This window comes from Puma concolor, chromosome A3 (genome assembly GCF_028749965.1).
Source record: "Puma concolor isolate L17-30 chromosome A3, mPumCon1.1.hap2, whole genome shotgun sequence".
Taxonomy (NCBI): Eukaryota; Metazoa; Chordata; class Mammalia; order Carnivora; family Felidae; genus Puma; species Puma concolor.
Genome location: NC_141669.1, coordinates 68,423,990 through 68,441,849, shown reverse-complemented (window position 1 = coordinate 68,441,849; position 17,860 = coordinate 68,423,990). Strand labels below are relative to the sequence as shown.

Here is a 17,860-nt window from a genome sequence, read left to right as displayed (position 1 = left end):
TTACATTTCCATGCTCTAGATTGCTTTGCAACTCCCAACATTATCTACTCTGAATAGACGAATAGTTACTGATTTCAACACAGTAGCCAAGCCAGCAGGCGCAGCATGATTTTACAAGTTTGCAGAGAATTCAAACTGCTCCAGGTCAGTCCCTAGGGCAAGTCATTTAATTCCTGTATTAGTAAAACCTGGATTTCCTCACAAGGCTATGGTGATAGGTAATTGATCAATGTACAAGGAAGTCATTCTGACTTAACTGATCTACAATGGGGACCCAGGTACCAGTTGTTCTACTACATTTGAGAACCACTCACTGCACCTTAGCAGACTGACTGGAGCACAATGTATGGCTTAAAATATATTTAAATCATTAAAAACATAATACTAATATAATCTGTTTCAATTAATGAGGCTACATACATCTTAGGATATTTGTTTACTACATAATTATTTGTTCATATTCAAAGGATAGCCTGTCTATCCTTTAAGACTTCTTTTCATGAAGTGCTCCTTCATTCCCAACCAAAAGTGCTATCTCTGTTCTCTGTCCCTTAATAGCTTGTACCAAACCTATTTTCCACACTTTACTTCTTAGAGTAGTTATATATGTGTTTCTTTATTCATTATTGTATTTCTGGCTCCTATACATATATCTTATATAACCTTCAACTCTAACCAAAGAATGAAACAAGACAGACATTCTGAAAAACATTTCTTTGACTCAAGATATGAATATATCTTGAGAAATATACTGGCTTATGTAACTAAAAACAGCTCACTAGAGCTAATCTATTTTTGAAAAGAAAAAATACACTTCAAACAATAAATATTTTACCTAATTAAGCAAAATGACTTTGAAACATTGAGTAGGTTTCCAAAACACACTAAAAAACAGGCCTATTATCTTTACCAAGTATAGTACTTCTGATGGATGGAAGGTTTTAAATGGACAAGAAAAGCTGAAGTATACACTTCTCTTTATCCCCATCTATACACCAGGCTAAACAATAGTCACTGAAGTTTCAGCAGATTGTATTTCGCAGTTATATTCTTTATGGTATATTAAAATTGACAACTTCTGGAATAATATAGTCATCCACTATTAATACCTAATAATGATGCCTCTATTCTTTTCCCAGTTGCTTCTCTCTGGAGGCATGGATAAGGAGCATTCATATGTTGAAAGACTTTATTGAACATTTAAGAGCCAGACATGGCAACAGGGAATGGAAACATTAAAGTAACAAATGGTCTTGGAGCATACAGCCTAGAAGGAGACAGACAACTGATTATTTCAATATGATGCTCTGAATATAGACTTTACCAGTTATATGGTTAATTTGCTCATATCTCTGTTCCCCCACATTAAAAAGCTTTTTCAAAATTCCTCCTTATCTACCCAAATCCCACCTCAATGTTCAGGTGCACTTCCCCTTTCCCAGGTATACAGCCTGGGGGTTTCTTTCCTCTAGAACACAGGGTTAAGAGCAAGAGCCCTGTGGTCTTCAGGCAAACCAGCCAATATATTACCTCACTAAGCCTCATTTCTTCAAAGGTAAAACTGGGGTAACAAACATACCTACAATTCATAGGGTTGTTTGTGAAAATTAAATGAAAAAATGAATGTAAAGTTATTAGCGTAGTGCTGGCACGTTCTGAGGCCTCAATATATGATAGGTAGTATCTGTACCTCTCATTCAACAATCTATTAATTAATGCTCTCTTATAAGATCCCTCAGTTTAATTTTTGAACTGTTGTAACTTTCCATTTTCTTCCCTTATACCTTTATAGCTCAAGGCGTAGTTGTTGATGATACGACCTGAATCACAGAAAGAAACCTGTAAAATTAATAGCTTTCATATTTTGGGGGCCACAACCTGCCATCACCTATAATCCATGATATACACGTAAACATATATATAACAAATTAAGGTCATGAACATTCACCTTTATTCCTCTAAATTTACACTAATAATTCTAATGCAGTTCACTAGAAAAGAAACAAAATGGCCCAAAACAACAACAAAAAACCAAAAAACTGGTAAGACCTAAATTGATTTCACAACTCTATGGTTATAACCCACAAGTGAAAAATTCTCTATAAGCATTAATAAATCAAAATGTAGATTTAAAAAATTGTGATACCATACAAACTAAAAAAAAGCCCACAAAGTGAAAACCTTTTAAGATATTTGTTTATGTAATTATAATTTAAAAAGAACTATCACATTTTAAATCATTCCTGAATTTGTTAAATAACTTTTTTCCTGCCATACACAAAATAGGGACCTCTGCTTGACACATGTTGACAGAAATTTGACAACATCTTATTTATTGGTATCTCTGGAAGTAACCCATTTTCCCTCAAAAGAGAAACTATTCTGACTAAACTCTTCAGGAACCTGGGGTGCCTGGGTGGCTGAGTCAACTGAGCAACCGACTCCTGATTTCAGCTCAGGTCAAGATCCCAGGGTCGTGGGATCAAACCCCACATCGGGCTTCAAGCTGAGCGTGGAACTAAGATTCTCTCTCCCTCCCTCAGACCCTCTCCTCCACTTGTGCACGCTCTCTCTCTAAAAAAATTAAAAACATAAAAAACACTCTTTAGGAATCAGCCTAAAATATAAACACTCAACTGCAAAAGCTTGCGTTCACAAAATTTCTTACTCTAAAAACTTCTACTCTATTCTTGGCTTAAAAAAAAATTTGTCAGGGGCATCTGGGTGGCTCAGTCAACTGGGTGGCCGACTTCAGCTCAGGTCATTATCTCATGCTTTGTGGGTTCAAGCCCCACATGGAGCTCTGTGCTGACAGCTCAGAACCTGGAGCCTGCTTCAGATTCTGTGACTCTCTCTCTCTCTGCCCCATACCATGTTCATGCTCTGTCTCCCTCTCAGAAATCAATAAACATTAAAAAAAATTTTTTTAGGGGCGCCTGGGTGGCTCAGTCGGCTAAGCGTCCAACTTCAGCTCAGCTCATGATCTCGCAGTTCGTGGGTTTGAGCCCCGCGTCAGGCTCTGTGCTGACAGCTCAGAGCCTGGAGCCTGTTTCAGATTCTGTGTCTCCTTCTCTCTCTGACCCTCCTCCATTCATGCTCTATCTCTCTCTGTCTCAAAAATAAATAAACGTTAAAAAAAACAAATTTAAAAAAAAATTTTTTTTAAGAAATTTGTCAGAAAACGAGATGAAATATCTATGCTGAAAAGCCCCAAAATGTTTTAGTAAACATTCCATTTAGAGTGTCTACCATTAGGAGATTATAAACCATTTTTTAATAAATTTTCTTTAATGTTTATTATTTTTTTTGAGAGAGAGAGAGGGCACGTGCGTGCACATGAGCGGAGGAGGGGCAGAGAGACAGGGAGACACAGAATTCAAAGCAGGCTCCAGGCTCTGAGCTGTCAGCACAGAGCCCAACATGGGGCTCAAACTCACGGACTGTGAGATCACGACCTGAGCCAAAGTCGGACACGTAACCGACTGAGCCACCCAGGTGCCCCTAAACCATTTTTTAGTAATTCTTAAGTAATTTCTGCCTTATTTGAACTACAATACTATTCTCAAACCCATTTCATAGCTGCAATGGTGTTAGTTTTTTCTTGGTAAGGGAAAAGGTCTTTAGTATATTTCAATTTTTTTTTTTAAGTTTTTATTTATTTATTTTTAGTAATCTCTACCCCTAATGTAGGGCTTCAACTTACAACCCTGAGATCAGGAGTAGCATGCTCTTCCAACTGAGCCAGCCAGGGGCCCCTTCACTATATTTTTAAACTCTAAAGTTTAGGTTCTATATATTTTTTTAAATGTGTATTTATTTATTTTGAAAGAGAGAGGGCGAGCATGAGCAGAGGAGGGACAGAGGGACAAGGAGAGAAAGAGAGAGAGAGAGAGAGAGAGAGAGAGAGAGAGAGAGAATGAATCCCAGGCAGGCTCCACACTGTCAGTGCAAAGTCTGACATGAGACTCAATTTCACAAACTGTGAGATCATGACCTCAGCTAAAACCAAGAGTTGGAAACTTAACCAACTGAGCCACCCAGGTACCCAGTTAGGGTCTATGTATTCTGAAAAAAAGTCAAACCAGCCTAAAAGGTGATTACCATTACCCAAAACTATGGTTCACCTATCAAAAAACTGTATTACCGTACCCTAAATTATTTTATACTAAATATATTTTTTAAGATTCTATTTTTTAATGTAATTTTTGAGAAAATGCATGCATGTGTGCATGAGCGGAGAGGGGCAGAGAGAGAGGGGAGACAGAGGATCCAAAGCTGGCTCTGTGCTGACAGCAGAGAGCCTGAGGTGGGGCTCAAACCTGCGAACCATGAGAACATGACCTGAGCTGAATTTGGGTGCTTAACCAACTGAGCCACCCAGGTACCCCAATATTTTATTTTTTTAAGTAATCTCCACACCCAACGCAGGGTTCAAACTCACAATCCCAAGCTCAAGAGTCTCATGCTTTACTGGCTGAGCCAGCCAGGTGCCCCTTAATACTAAATATTCAGGCATAAAAATTATTATAGATTTATTTTTATTTTTATTATTATTTTTCCTAATGTTTACTTTTGAGAGAAAGAGTATGCACAAGCAGAGGATGGGACAGAAAAAGAGAGGGAGACACAGAATCCAGAGCAGGCTCCAGGCTCTGAGCTGTCAGTGCAGAGCCTAATATGGGGCTCAAACCCACAAACCATTAGATCACGACCTGAGCCGAAGTTGGACACTCAACTGACTGAGCCACCCAGGCGCCCCTAGATTTATTTTTAAATGGAAGTCTCAAACTCACCGATGAAACCTCTTCTCCCCGACCCCCACTTTGGATTATGAAACACACCATTCTTTTATTTAACCAAAATGCTCCTTTCCTCCACTTCTTTTATTAAATATATACTACTTTCTTTTGAATAGAGTATTAAAATAGACCTCATCCCAGGTTTGTTTTCTCCATTTGACTGTAAAAGTTTCGTAGAATTTCATAATGCTTTAGTTTACAAAGAATAAAAAAGTAAATTATAATATTATTGAGTACCTATGAATGTATACACTGCAGTACTAAATGCTGGGAGTGGAGGAAAGGTGTTAAGCATGGAGGACACTGACCTCCAGAAAGCTCACAGTAGAGGGAAAATATGCACACAGACTACAAAAGCATGAACAAGGGATCAAGAGGGAGTGTGCTAAAAGGGAAGAAATGCTGAGTGTAGGCCGAATATGGAAGTAGCCAACCTCAAGATTCCAAATGGGAATGAATATTTATAGTATGTGCTTTTAACATTCCACTGACTGTGTCAATGAATATAAAGGTTTTGTTGTTGTTGTTTGCTTGCTGTTGCTTGTATTACCATGTTCTCAGCTTGCCATTCATACTGTATGAGATTTTGATCTAATTTTCTACAAAGGTTAGAGAGAAACACAGATTTGGATTTTGTACAAAAAAGATGTGCAGTGAGAGGAAGATTCACTACAAATGAGCCTCATTTAACAGAAAAACTAACTCCCAGGTTCCACAATGAGAAAACTGGTTTGGAGGTTGTGCACTTATTTACCACTAAATAAATAAGCACCCCTTAAAAACAAACAAGTCGCCTCCATTTCACTTAAGAACATGTCTTTCTAAGACAATTTTATAACACTGCAGCGAGACGACTTACGAAAACTGCTTAAAAAAAATTTTTTTTTAATCTTCATTTATTTTTGAGAGAGAGACAGAGACAGAGTGTGAGCAGGGGAGGGGCAGAGGGAGAGGGAGAGGGAGAGGGAGACAAAGAATTTGAAGCAGGCTCCAGGCTCTGAGGAGCCTGACGTGGGGCTGGAACTCCCGAAACCTGAGTTCACAACCTGAGCCAAAGTCAGCTGCTCAACCGATTGAGCCACCAAGGGGGCCCTGGGAAAATTATTTTTAAATGATACATTCAGATTTCTGAAGAACAATGAATGGTTCTGTTTTACTAGATTTTTTTTTTTCTAACTGCGCTTCTCAGTGTCTCCATTTAGGGCATTAAAACATAAGATTTTTTTTTTTAAGTAATGCACTTAGAATTCATATTTTCTTCCCCCAAATTTGTTGACGGAGCTACACCTTGCCTAGGCTGTCCTTAACGAACAAAAATGTGTGCTAAGAAAAAGAGCACACTGGAACTTCCCAAGAGGGCAGAAATCTTTCACTCACTAACATATCCCAAGTGCCAAAAACAGTGCCTGGCCCACAAAGAGCACTCAGAAAATAACTTGTTCAAAGATTCCTGCTTCTACCACTTTACATCAAACTATGTATTAGCTAATAAGAACCTCAGTGTCTTTGTTTTTAAAAGGGAGATAATTCAAGGGAGTCCTTGTTGCTCCAGGGTTGATTCTATGCCTTTGAAGTTAAGATGTCATAATACACAAATGTTCATTAATAAGCTGTATTTTAAATTTCTGTCCATGGGGTCTATTTGCAATAAGCCTTAGACAAAACAATCCAAATGGAAACTCACAAGTAAAATCACAAATTTTGCAAAGTAGAACTTCATAAGGTTGACCAAAGTGATAATGGATCATCATTCATGTTTTTAGCTTAGATAATGGCATCAGTATTGACTTTTTTGGTTTAACCCCTTTTCCCTTAGAGATACATCCTGGAAGCACTTATGAATGAAGTAATACGTTCAAAAATAATGGGGGTGGGTGGGCATGGAAGGAACATGATTGGCCATGAGTTGATAATTGGAAGATGGGTTAGAGAACTATTCAAATCACATATATTGACAAATGAGATTCTGGCAATAACATCCTGTTAACTAGAGGAGAAAAAACTGACAAAGTGTTTTATTTTTTATTTATTTATTTATTTTTTTTAATTTTTTTTTTTTCAACGTTTATTTATTTTTGGGACAGAGAGAGACAGAGCATGAACGGGGGAGGGGCGGAGAGAGAGGGAGACACAGAATCGGAAACAGGCTCCAGGCTCTGAGCCATCAGCCCAGAGCCTGACGCGGGGCTCGAACTCACGGACCGCGAGATCGTGACCTGGCTGAAGTCGGACGCTTAACCGACTGCGCCACCCAGGCGCCCCACAAAGTGTTTTAAAAGAATGAGTAAGAGAGGTCCTTGAGGGGCACCTGATTGGCTCAGTCAGTAGAGGATGTGCCTCTTAATCTCAGGGTCATGAGTTCAGGTCCAACATTGGGCATGGAGCCTACTTGAAAGAAAGAAAGAAAGAAAGAAAGAAAGAAAGAAAGAAAGAAAGAAAGAAAGAAAGAAAGAAAGAAAGAAAGAAAGAAAGCAACTAAAGAGGTATTTGAAAAATGGGAAGGGCTTCATATATATATGAACTTTGTGCTCAATTTTGCTTTGAACCTAAAACTGCTCTAAAAAATAGTTTGTTCATTAAAAAAAAAAAGGATAGTTTATTGCACTGTTACACAACTTTGTCAGAAAAATTCATATTCCCAAAATCATTTAATTCATTTACTTTGTCTTTCTATGGAAAATCAACTTTTAAATCAACTTTACAAAGAAACTTTGGTTCTTGTTCAGAGTGTTGTCACATAGTAACAATGGCAAACCTTTTCCACTACTTTCCCAACTGGTTTTCACTGATGAATGTGGTAATGTGTCAAGACTTTAAGATTTTTTACTAAAAACAGGCACTTCTATTTATTGTGTACTTTACAATTTCAACACACAAACATTAGATATCCTAAATAAGTTCATTGTGTTAATAGATAACTGAGATTCAGCAGTTAGCATTTTCCACTTTCTCCCTTAACAAAGAGATGATACAAATTTGGGTGCTCTTGTGGTCAGATTATTACTTTCCATAAAAGGAGTTCAGTGTATTTGATAATTCTTATCTTGACTAAACTTAGGTTTCCGGTGGTTATATAATCTAATTAAATACATTATGTGGTTTCAACTGGGATAATCCAATTCCTATTTTAGAAGCCTACATAATTAAACAAGGAAGTTACAGTTTAATTAGCAAATGAAATTTATCAATATAATAGTCATATAATAATAAAACAGCACAGAAGTTAACATTTCACTCTAACAACAAAAAAAACCACATTTAAATGTGGGGGGGGGGGCGCCTGGGTGGCTCAGTTGATTAAGCATCTGACTTTGGCTCAGGTCATGATCTCAGGGTTCGTGAATTCGAGCCCCACGTGGGGCTGTGTGCTGACAGCTCAGAGCCTGGAGCCTGCTTTGGATTCTGTGTCTCATCCTCTCTCTGCCCATCCCCTGCTCACGCTGTGTCTGTCTCTCTCTCTCAAAAATAAATAATCGTTAAAAAAAATTAAAAATAAAACATCTTGGTAAAAACATTCAAATGTCCTTCATAATACAGTAAGCCCACATCCTTCACGGGAATCAAAATTCTGATTGAAAAAAGGAAACACTAAAGAATTACATCCATAATGTAATTACAGGTAAACTTATAGGAAATAATAGCCCATTCACTTGTTTTCCTTCCTCTAGACCAACTTAAAGGAACACAGAGCTAGAAAGGCCCTTTAGCACTAACTCAGTGATTTTTGGATCCCTGAGCAGGCTTCAGGGGCTTCTATGGTCAGTGAAGTGTTAAAACGAAAAAAAAAAAAATCGTTGCAACTGCAGTCTTCCCAAAGACCCCAACATTGTGTTTCTGATTTTGCTTTTATACAACAGCCCGTGGCTAAGTTTTAAGTTTGAAAAACCACTAAGAGTCTATCACACTTTCCAAGAGGACTCTAAAGCTTCAGAGAGGTTAAGAAAGACCAAGATGATAATGTTCATGGCAAGGCCAGGTAAAGAGAAACTGACATCTTCAAACTAGACCTCCACCGCCTCACGTGAAAGGTCCAAAGGACAAAGGAAGAAAAAGTTTCAAGATTACCTTCATTCAACTCCATCATGGGCCATACCAGTTATCCACCAATACCTTTCACTTAGTGTCCAGGAGCAGTCTTTCCTGTGACCATTATTAGGTTTGAGCCTCTCTTCTCCAATTTGTTTCCTTGCTTCTTAAAAACTGTCCCTGTGATATTATGTCACACAATGTCTCTTTAACAGGCAGTTCTAATACTTTAACTTGTTCATGCAAGAGAGCTTGTATTTTATCACAGGCCAATTTTTAAAATACACAGAAATAACCTTTCTCACAGAGATACTACATAGACCCACAAGTCTTGAAATGGATGGAAACAGAATGACAATAAGTACTAAGGTGAGGTAAAAAGTGAAAAAAAAGGGAGCCTGAATATCCCCAAACCAGAACTCTATCCCACACAGACCTGTGATGCCCTGATTAGGGGTGTATACTTCTGGTCCGGGATCCAGTCCCAGTGCCTCTGAACAGCATTTACACTCTGGTCTTCTTTAGGAATGTGCTTGATCTATGCAACTATTCCCAGTGCTTTACAAGCTGCTCAAACAGTCCTTGCAGAAAGATACACATTGGCTTATTTGAGGCTCTACAGGATAAAAAATAAAATCATAAAATACCACACCAGGGCTGTCTCCCAGGAATTATTTAGTCCAACCCCTTCATTTTTCACAAGAATGCTAATATACATGAATTAAAGTCACTTTCCCACCGTCACAGAGCTACTACTGGTAGAAGTTAGATTTTGTTTTCATTACTACTTTCCATTCTTCTACAAAGTACTAAATATGATCACTGCTCAGGTAATTGCCAGCTATCATCACATGTTTTGGCATCATTTAGATGTAAACTTGTGCAACACAAGGCTTATTAAAAAACAACAAGTGCAACTATAAACAGGTCACCTTAACATGACTTAGGAGAAAAAAATACACCCAAGATCACAACATGTCCCACAAAGTTCAGAATGTCTCATACTGCAATCCTTACAATCAGTTTGTTCCAAAATAAAATCCTGACAGCATTTCTTGCTAGTTACTTCGACATAAATGGTTTGAGTTTCATAGGCTAGTAAGCTTTATCAACTGCAATCTTGCCCTCAACACCAAGGACTGTCTCCACTGTATTTTTAGCCATTTCCAGATAAAAGCTACATACACATAATAAGCCAAAAATAATCAAACTCTAGGTGCTAATTTGCCAAGCTTAGTAATAAGTATGTCAGAAAACAATGCTCAACTATGCCTGTGAAGATTCTAGATTCAGAAATCCAAACCAGGTAAGCATTCACACATTGGTATATATTGTGCATCTAAAAGAAGCTGTGTCCCCCAAAATGGTTATTCTCTGGCAAATCTAATAAGAATGATTAAAATGGGGAATTACTGGAACCGACAAAGTATTTTTACTGTGCCTGAGTAAGACAAACACATAGAAGCTCACATGAAAAATCATTTGATTTCAATCAGTTATAAAACATAGAACATTGCTGTTTTGACTAAAAGTGGTTCTTTTCCCTGTTGCATTTCTTTTTTCCCAGAGTCTCCTAAGAATCCTAAATACACAAACTTCTTTACACTCTCTTCAAGAGGAGAGCTGTTAACCTTGACATTTTATGGTCATTCTTTGAAAAGGGAAAAATTAAGTGTTTAAGTTTTGCTTTTTAATTAAAGAGGTAATTATTCCCACCACCACTGAGCCAAGTGGAGATGAGAAATTTGTCAGAGGCTCCCTAATAATTGGCAGATAAGAATCATCCTGTGAGGAAATGTAGACAAGACTATTGCATTACAAAACCCTGAGTCATCACCCAGTTCACTCAGCAGATTTGGGTAAACAGTGGATAAGTGACTTATGTCTTGTGTGTTTATCCATCCATACCCACATTCATGAACATACAATGTTACCAGATTTTGTGTACAGTTAACCAAACAAGATACAGCACAACTTTCTTAAAAAAATTCTTCTCTCACAAGGAAGATACCCATCTAGCAAATAAAGTGCCTAACCTTTCCCCCTCAGACCGTATTTTTACTTGCTGCGCCCCCCCCCCCAATTTCAGTGGCACTATAGCTTAAGGAGAGTTTGTGCAAAAAAAAAAAAAAAAATAGAAACAGTAATCAAACAATAACATAACTCCTGAAACTGATTTTTAGGTCATCTATATTCATCTGAGCGACTCAAAAATTAACGCAAGCCCTGTACTACTAACGCCCTGGACAATCTGACAGCTCTCTTCTATTTTCCTTAGGGTCGCACATTTCCAAAGGAAATGTCACAACTGGAGAAACATACACTTTCCCGATGTTCTAAGACTCAACATTCTCAACATTAACTGTCTAGTATACAGCTCAAGAAAGCGCTAAGAGCTGATTTTGAACCAATCTATTCAATCAAACCCACAAAGACTGAGCAGGCCCAAAAAAGCAGAACCTACAAGTTCCCTACGGCCTCCTTCCCATTCAGAAAGTTACGAGACCTGAATTGAGGGCTATAAAGAGGCGGAGACCGTAGAGGAAGAACCGGAGGAAGCACCAGGAAAAGTCGAGTTACTCCCCCATAGACGAATCCTCTCCTCCCACATCCCCCATGGGCAAAGGTTCAGGACCCTTGGGGGACCCTTCATCTCTCCCTGAGGGCTTGGTGCCCTCCGGCTCCCCAAGATGCCGTAGGTCGCAAGACAACAACCTAAACCCTTGGGGAGAAGCAGCTAGGGAGGACGTACAAGGCTGGTGAGGACAGAGGAGGTCCCGCTGTAAAGTGGCAGGGAGCGGACTTGAGTGCTTCCCAGGCTTCCTGTAGCGATTCTCCGACTACTGCTCGGAGACCACCGGAGGGTCGAGTCGGGGCAGAGCTGTGTCCAGCGGTCCCGTGTGGACAAAGAGCCGCCGCTGCCCTTGCCCCGGACGCTTTCCCACTGAGCCTTTGCCCCCCTTTGCCCACGCACCCACCCTGCAGACCCGAACACACTTACGTGGAGAGTTTCCTGGTCCAGAAGAGGCCCCCGGGCCACAGCTCTTGGAGCTGCACGGCCCGGCCCAGGTTGCTTTTGATCTGGGCCAGCTGCAAGTCGGACTCGGCGTCCAGCCGCTCGGCATAGGGCAGCAGCTTGTTGTAGACGATCTCCTTCTGGGGGACGAAGCCCCGCGAGTCCGGGCCGGGACGCCCGCCGGGCTCCGGGGGATCCCCGCCGCCAGCCCGCTCGGCCGGCTCCATGAGCCTAGGGACACCCCCCCCACCCCCTCCCACCCTAACCCTCCCCGGCCCCCACCCCTCTCCGGGCTCCGCCTCCTCCGCGTCGTCGTCGCCCCGCGGCCGTCGGCAGCCCGTAGCCCTCGGCCCGACCGCTGGGCCCCCTGCGCTGGCCGGCGCGCTGCTGGTCCCCGCGCGATCCCAGTTCGTTGGCGGCGGCAGCGGCCGCTCTGCCCGCCCCGCACCGGCTCGGCTGGTGACGCTGCAGCAGCCGGGCCCGCAGGTTCCGGACGGGCCTCAAGTCACTTCCGGGGCGGGGCGGAGCGACGGCGTCGGAGGAGGTGGCGGAGGAGGTGGCGGCGGTGGTGGCGGCAGCGGGAGCCCAGCGGGCCGCGCCTTTCTCGCCGTGGGCCGGGCTCGGAGCCCCCACCCCCGGGCCTCACCGGCCGAGCGCGAGCCTGCCCCACCGGAAACACGAAGCCGAATTCCAGGCTATTGTCCTTCCTCGCCTGGGGTTGCGCGGTCCCTGTGGCTGTCCTCGGGAGCCCGTAGTCGCGGTGCTCTCCGCCAAGGCGGTGGGCCTAGTCCCCCACGCCGAATGTGTGGAAAAACCTAGGTACTCTGTATCCATCTCACTTGTTAATTATAGATTTTTTTACTCTGTCTCCTTTAAGTCCCCTCTTTCGGGTATTTTTCTGGCCGCTCTCATTCCAAAAAGGTGAATTGTTATTCAACAAATATTAATTGAACTGCTATTTTGTGTGTCAGCCGCTCCTTTTAGGCCCTTGAAATGGGAAGAGCACGTGATTTCTGCCCTCCAGGGTTTTACAGTCTACCTGAGCTTTAGTCTAGGGAACGAGCAATTACAAGACAATACTGTTAATTACTGGATAAGTACAGGATGCCTTGGGAACACCTAAAGAGAATTTCAAACTGTAGGGGTGTCAGGTAGTTTCCTAGAAGTGATAAAGTTGAGGTTTAAGGGGGTTGAGGGCAGAGTTGGTTAGGAAAAGGAGGAGAAGGTACAGCAACAGTTTAGAGGCCACAAGCATGCACTCTAGGAATTCAAGGAAGTTCAGAATGGCTGCAGATTGCTTGCAAGAGGGGAGTGCAGGATTGAAACCTAGAAAAATGCTAGGGAGTTTTTAGAGCATTAATCCTAAAAGCAACAAAAACTCTGAAACATTTTAAGCATAGGAGTGGTGTGATATAACTTACATTTTCCAAGAATCATTCTGGCTTTATGTGGAGAATGGATTAAAATAGACACCACTGGAAACTGGAGGAACTCTTAAGAAGTTGTGACATAATGATGTCCTGGATGTCAGTGGAATGATTGGAGAGCTACTGCAGCAAGTAAAATGGCCTGGACTTGGTAGCTGACTGAATATGAAGAGTGAAACAATGGGAAGAGACAGGATGATTTCAGATTTGTGGTTTGGGAAGATGGATAGTAAACTCCTTCACTGAGATGGAGAACACAACAGAAACAGATTTGGAGACAGAATGCCTAAGGGATGGAAAAGTACTTTGATGTATGGATCAAGGGGATGATCTAAACTGAAATATTGATTAGCATATAGGTAGGACTGAAGGGAATGAGACAGAGACTTACTAACAGATAACAGGCATATTAAGAATTTTAAGAGTTTATTGAGCAAAAATCTATCGCAATTGGGCAGAGTAAAAGCAGAAGTTTGGAGCCCAGAGAGGAGCCAAGGGAAAGATTTATGTAGAGAAGGTGTGGAGACAAAGAAAGGAAACTATTTGATTGGCTATACCTTAAAGCCCAGTTGGCTGTTTATGATTGGTTGTCCTTAGCGTTTAGATTTCATAACCTTGAGTCATTTACACAGAATTTGGGCAAGGACATTAGAGCCACCTCAGTCTAATGGCTGTTGTGTAATTAGGTTAACAGTATGAAAAGAGTAGGGTCCTTGACCAGCCTCTCAGGGGTACCATATTTAGGGATGTGTAGAGAAAGAGGAGAGAGACCACAAAGAATGCTCATGAGAAGCTGTCAGAGAAATAGGAGGAGTTCTAGGAAAGGGGCCTTCCTAAAGATGGAGTGTTTCAGATGGAGGAAGTAATCAGTGTACCAAAAGTGATTTGAGCTGTTAAATGAAATGAGAACTGAGTAGAGTTTATAGGAGTTGTTGATACAGCAGGTAACAGTTTCAGTGGAGTGTACAAATGGAAACCAGATTACAATGACAATGGAAAAATAGGAAGTAAATAAATAGAGGCAGCAAAAGCAGACAACCTTTTTTAAAAGTTTGGGTGGGAAGAAAAGGAGAGAGATAAGGAGATAGCTGGAATAAAAAGGAATTTTTGAAGGTGGGATATGTTTTAAATAATAATGAGAAGGAGCCAATGGAGAAAGGTTGAAGTTACGTGGGCGAGCATGACAGAGAGTGGGAGAGAATATGGAGTCATTGTCCTTTAGCAATAAGCCAGACTGTGCTTCGTTGTCAGAGGAGGAAGGCAGGGGAGGATAGGTGCAAATGCAGAAAGGTTTGCAGTTTTGGGTGGCTAGGTTGGAGAAGTTCTTTCTGATAGTTTCTTTTTTTTTGTTTTGTTTTTCTGTGTAATGAGAGAATGAGAACAATGGGAAGAAGTGGGGAGAAGGAGATTGGAGGAGACTGGAGAACGTTTATAGTAGTCTCAAAATTCAGAAAACTCATTAGAGAAACAGAATTTGTCAGTTAAGTCTGGAAGCATGAATTTACTGCCATCTGTCCGAACACTTTAGTGATTTTTCCCAATAATGTTTAGCAGCCCCAGATTGTGTGCTGTGGAGTCTGGTATGATACAGTGACAAAAGAATAAGAATGTATGTTGGTGGTGGCGATGGTAATGGTGTTAGCTACCCTTTGTTGAGCCCTTCTCTCAGCCAGCGCTTTACCCACAATATCTCATTGAATTCTCTTTCCTAAGTAGGATCCTTGGGTTGAGAATATTTAAAAGAGAGTGGTTAATGTCAAAATTGGTTGAAGTCTAAATGAAAGAGAAGAGGGTTAATAGAGAGGTCAAGGTACTCGGATCCTAATTAGGTACAGGAGCAATATGAAAGGATTAGCCTGAACAAGGGATCTGGAAGAACAGGAATGTTTGGACTTAAGATTTCAAAGAAGCAGTTCCTGATGATGTCAGTTTCCCTGGGAATGGATGTCTAAACTAGAAAGGTCAAAAGAATTATTGGAACAAAAAAGATGAAGTCTCTTTCTGTTATTCTATGTGAACTTTACTGGAAAACACTAGTGAGTGAAACCTATTCAGGTGAGAAAGTTGAGAAACCTTAAATCTCTCTGGGGGACTTAGTCCACTTATCATTTGAGATAGTCATCCAAAGTCTGGGGTTAATTTTCTCTTCTGAGACCAACTCCCAAGCATTTTTTTATCTTTTAGAGCTCCGGATCCTCTGCCAAAAGATAACAGCACATTATGCTTTCATTCAGACCCTGAGGGAGACATTGGCTTCTTATCAGACCCCTCCAGGAAACAGACTAAAATCTCCTTTCTTGGAAAGTGCAATAGCCCTTCATGGAAAATATTCTGAAGACAGAGCTTTCTCCTCAGGTTGGAGGAATTAATGGGGATAATTACCAATCAAATATTTATGCCTTTGGTTTACTGCTTGATAATCCACTTAGTAGCAGTGAACAAAAATGACAGGTTGTTAATTTCCTGCCTTCCCTGCCTTATTCTGTATATGATACATTTGAGCCTGAGAGTATATTGAATTTATGTGGTCAGAGCATAATCTTTAGAAGTATTTGAATTATATTAGAATGATTCATTCTAATGTAATCAAATGTCCAAACTTCTGCTGTATTTCAGTTCCTAAAGGCACAAGAATATTGGACCTGAGAAATGAGAGGTTTTTTCCTGTTCCTATATGTTTTTTAAGTCTTGATTTTTTTCATCCCAAAGCCCTTCTCATCCAGCCATAGTATCTACTTTCCTTCATTAGAGTGTATTTAGAATTCATTTTTTTAGTAAAGAGAAAATCACAGCTAAAGGAGTGAATTCTTCTGTGATTACTACTTTATAGTTTTCCTCTTTGTTAGGCATTTTGCCATTTTACTATGATGTAGCTGGATGTAGGTTTCTTTTTATTTATCTTGCAGGGGATTTGTATTTCTTAAAAGATCCATGTCACTCATCAATCATAAAAATTTTTGGCTATTATCTTTTCACAATTTTCTCCCCTTCTTTCTTTGTAGAATTCCCATTAGACGTATGTTATATCTTCTTATGCTACTCTCCATATTTGTTACTTTCATTTTGCAAGTCTTTGTCTCCTTACTCATTCTGGATAACTATCAGACCTATTTCTAACTCATAGAATTCTTTGTTTATCTTTACCTGATCTGTTTAACTTATCTATTGAGCTTCTAATTCCAACAATTATATTTTTAATTTTACAAGTTCTATTTAGTTCTTTTCCAGATCTACTATTCTATTTTCATTGACTTGTTCTTTATGGTTCCAATGACTCTTTTCATCATTTTGACATGTGTATTTAATTATTTTAGACAATTGTATTCAAACAGTCCTTTCTGTTCTTTCAGATTTTTAAAAGTTTTTTAAACTTTATTTAAGTAATCTCTATATCCAACATGGGGCTCAAACTCACAACCCTAAGATCAAGAGTCACATGCTCCTCTGACTGAGCCAGCCAGACACCCCTGTTATTTCAGACTTTTGGGGATGCTATATGTTTGTTGACTTTTGTTCATGGTGGATCATTTGCTTCAGTTTTATAATTTTTTATTTTATGAAATTATCTTCACATGGCTTTTTTTCTCTGTGGAAATCCCATGTGACCCAGAGCATTTTGTTGGTTTGTTTGTTTGCACCAGACCCACAAAAATATCACAGGCTCAGTACCAATAAATATTTATGTTAATTTCTCAGCTATGTAAACTTCTCAAATATAAATTTGGATTTCTGTCCTATGTAAGTTACAGGCCTGAGAATTCAGCCCTTGGAGAGTTTTATTACTATGCAATATTTGACTTCCAACTCCCTTAGGTTCAAGGCTTCAACTTCTTTCCCTGAGTAGATATTAAAGTGCAAGTCACTTGCTGTTTCAAGATTCAATAACATTGCCCCAAAATTGATGCAGAGTTAAGTCACACACTTATCACTCTGGCTTTCCTTTCTTTTTTGTTTCTGTCATCTGGAGATTTTTTTCTGTGTGTGAACTCATCTATTGTTATCACTTGTTTTGTTTAATGCAGCTTTTCTATATTAGGGTTTCTGCATTACTCAGGATGCCATGTTACTGGAACTGGAGACCCTTAAGGAATGAACTTCTAGCTCTGAAGTATTAGACATCATTTGGAGCAAAGGGGAATAATCGTGGATGATTCAGAGCTTTTTTAGAATCCTCATATCACATAGGTGGTCACTGGTGATGCCTATCTATCAAGGCATATTTATTAAAGGATTAAAAAATTATTAAGTTATTATTTAGAAAATGCCTATTTGATATTTAAATGTTAGGAGTTTTTCAACACAACTGAAGCTCTTTATGTCTCTTCTTTTTGACAAGCTATGGATAATATAGGAGGACACAGCTTCCTTCATAATCAAATATGGTAAAGAGATGTATTGTATTTAATGGTAGTTGAAAAAGTTAACAGTAGAGGCAGTGGAGAGATAATAACTAAAGCACAAAGAGGATATATGCTCTTTCCACCTACCCCCTGCTCCTAAGCACAGAATGGAATTGTCTGCATGAATAATTTGAATAGCCAGCAAGACACTCACACTATATCTGATGCTTGAAATGCTACCCTTTGCAATCT

The 17,860-nt window shown here is 40.0% G+C and overlaps 2 protein-coding genes across 3 annotated transcripts in view; one reads left to right on the top strand and one right to left on the bottom strand.

The window, feature by feature from the left end:
- PSME4 (proteasome activator subunit 4) overlaps positions 1 to 12,083 on the bottom strand; it is a 103,734-nt gene extending 91,651 nt beyond the window's left edge. The window contains exon 1 of one of the 2 annotated variants that reach the window (XM_086701107.1): positions 11,827 to 12,083. In XM_086701107.1, the coding sequence (XP_086557233.1) occupies positions 11,827 to 12,068 (242 nt within the window). In that variant the 5' untranslated portion in view covers positions 12,069 to 12,083. Of the gene's footprint in view, positions 1 to 9,261; positions 10,825 to 11,826 lie in introns of those variants that run through there. The other variant, XM_086701108.1, reaches the window with a different exon arrangement.
- A 335-nt stretch (positions 12,084 to 12,418) lies between these two features.
- The window catches only part of ACYP2 (acylphosphatase 2), a 293,604-nt gene continuing 288,162 nt past the window's right edge, over positions 12,419 to 17,860 (top strand). The window contains exon 1 of the mRNA XM_086701110.1: positions 12,419 to 12,660. The gene's annotated coding sequence lies outside the window, so the exon portion shown is untranslated. The remainder of the gene's footprint in view (positions 12,661 to 17,860) is intronic.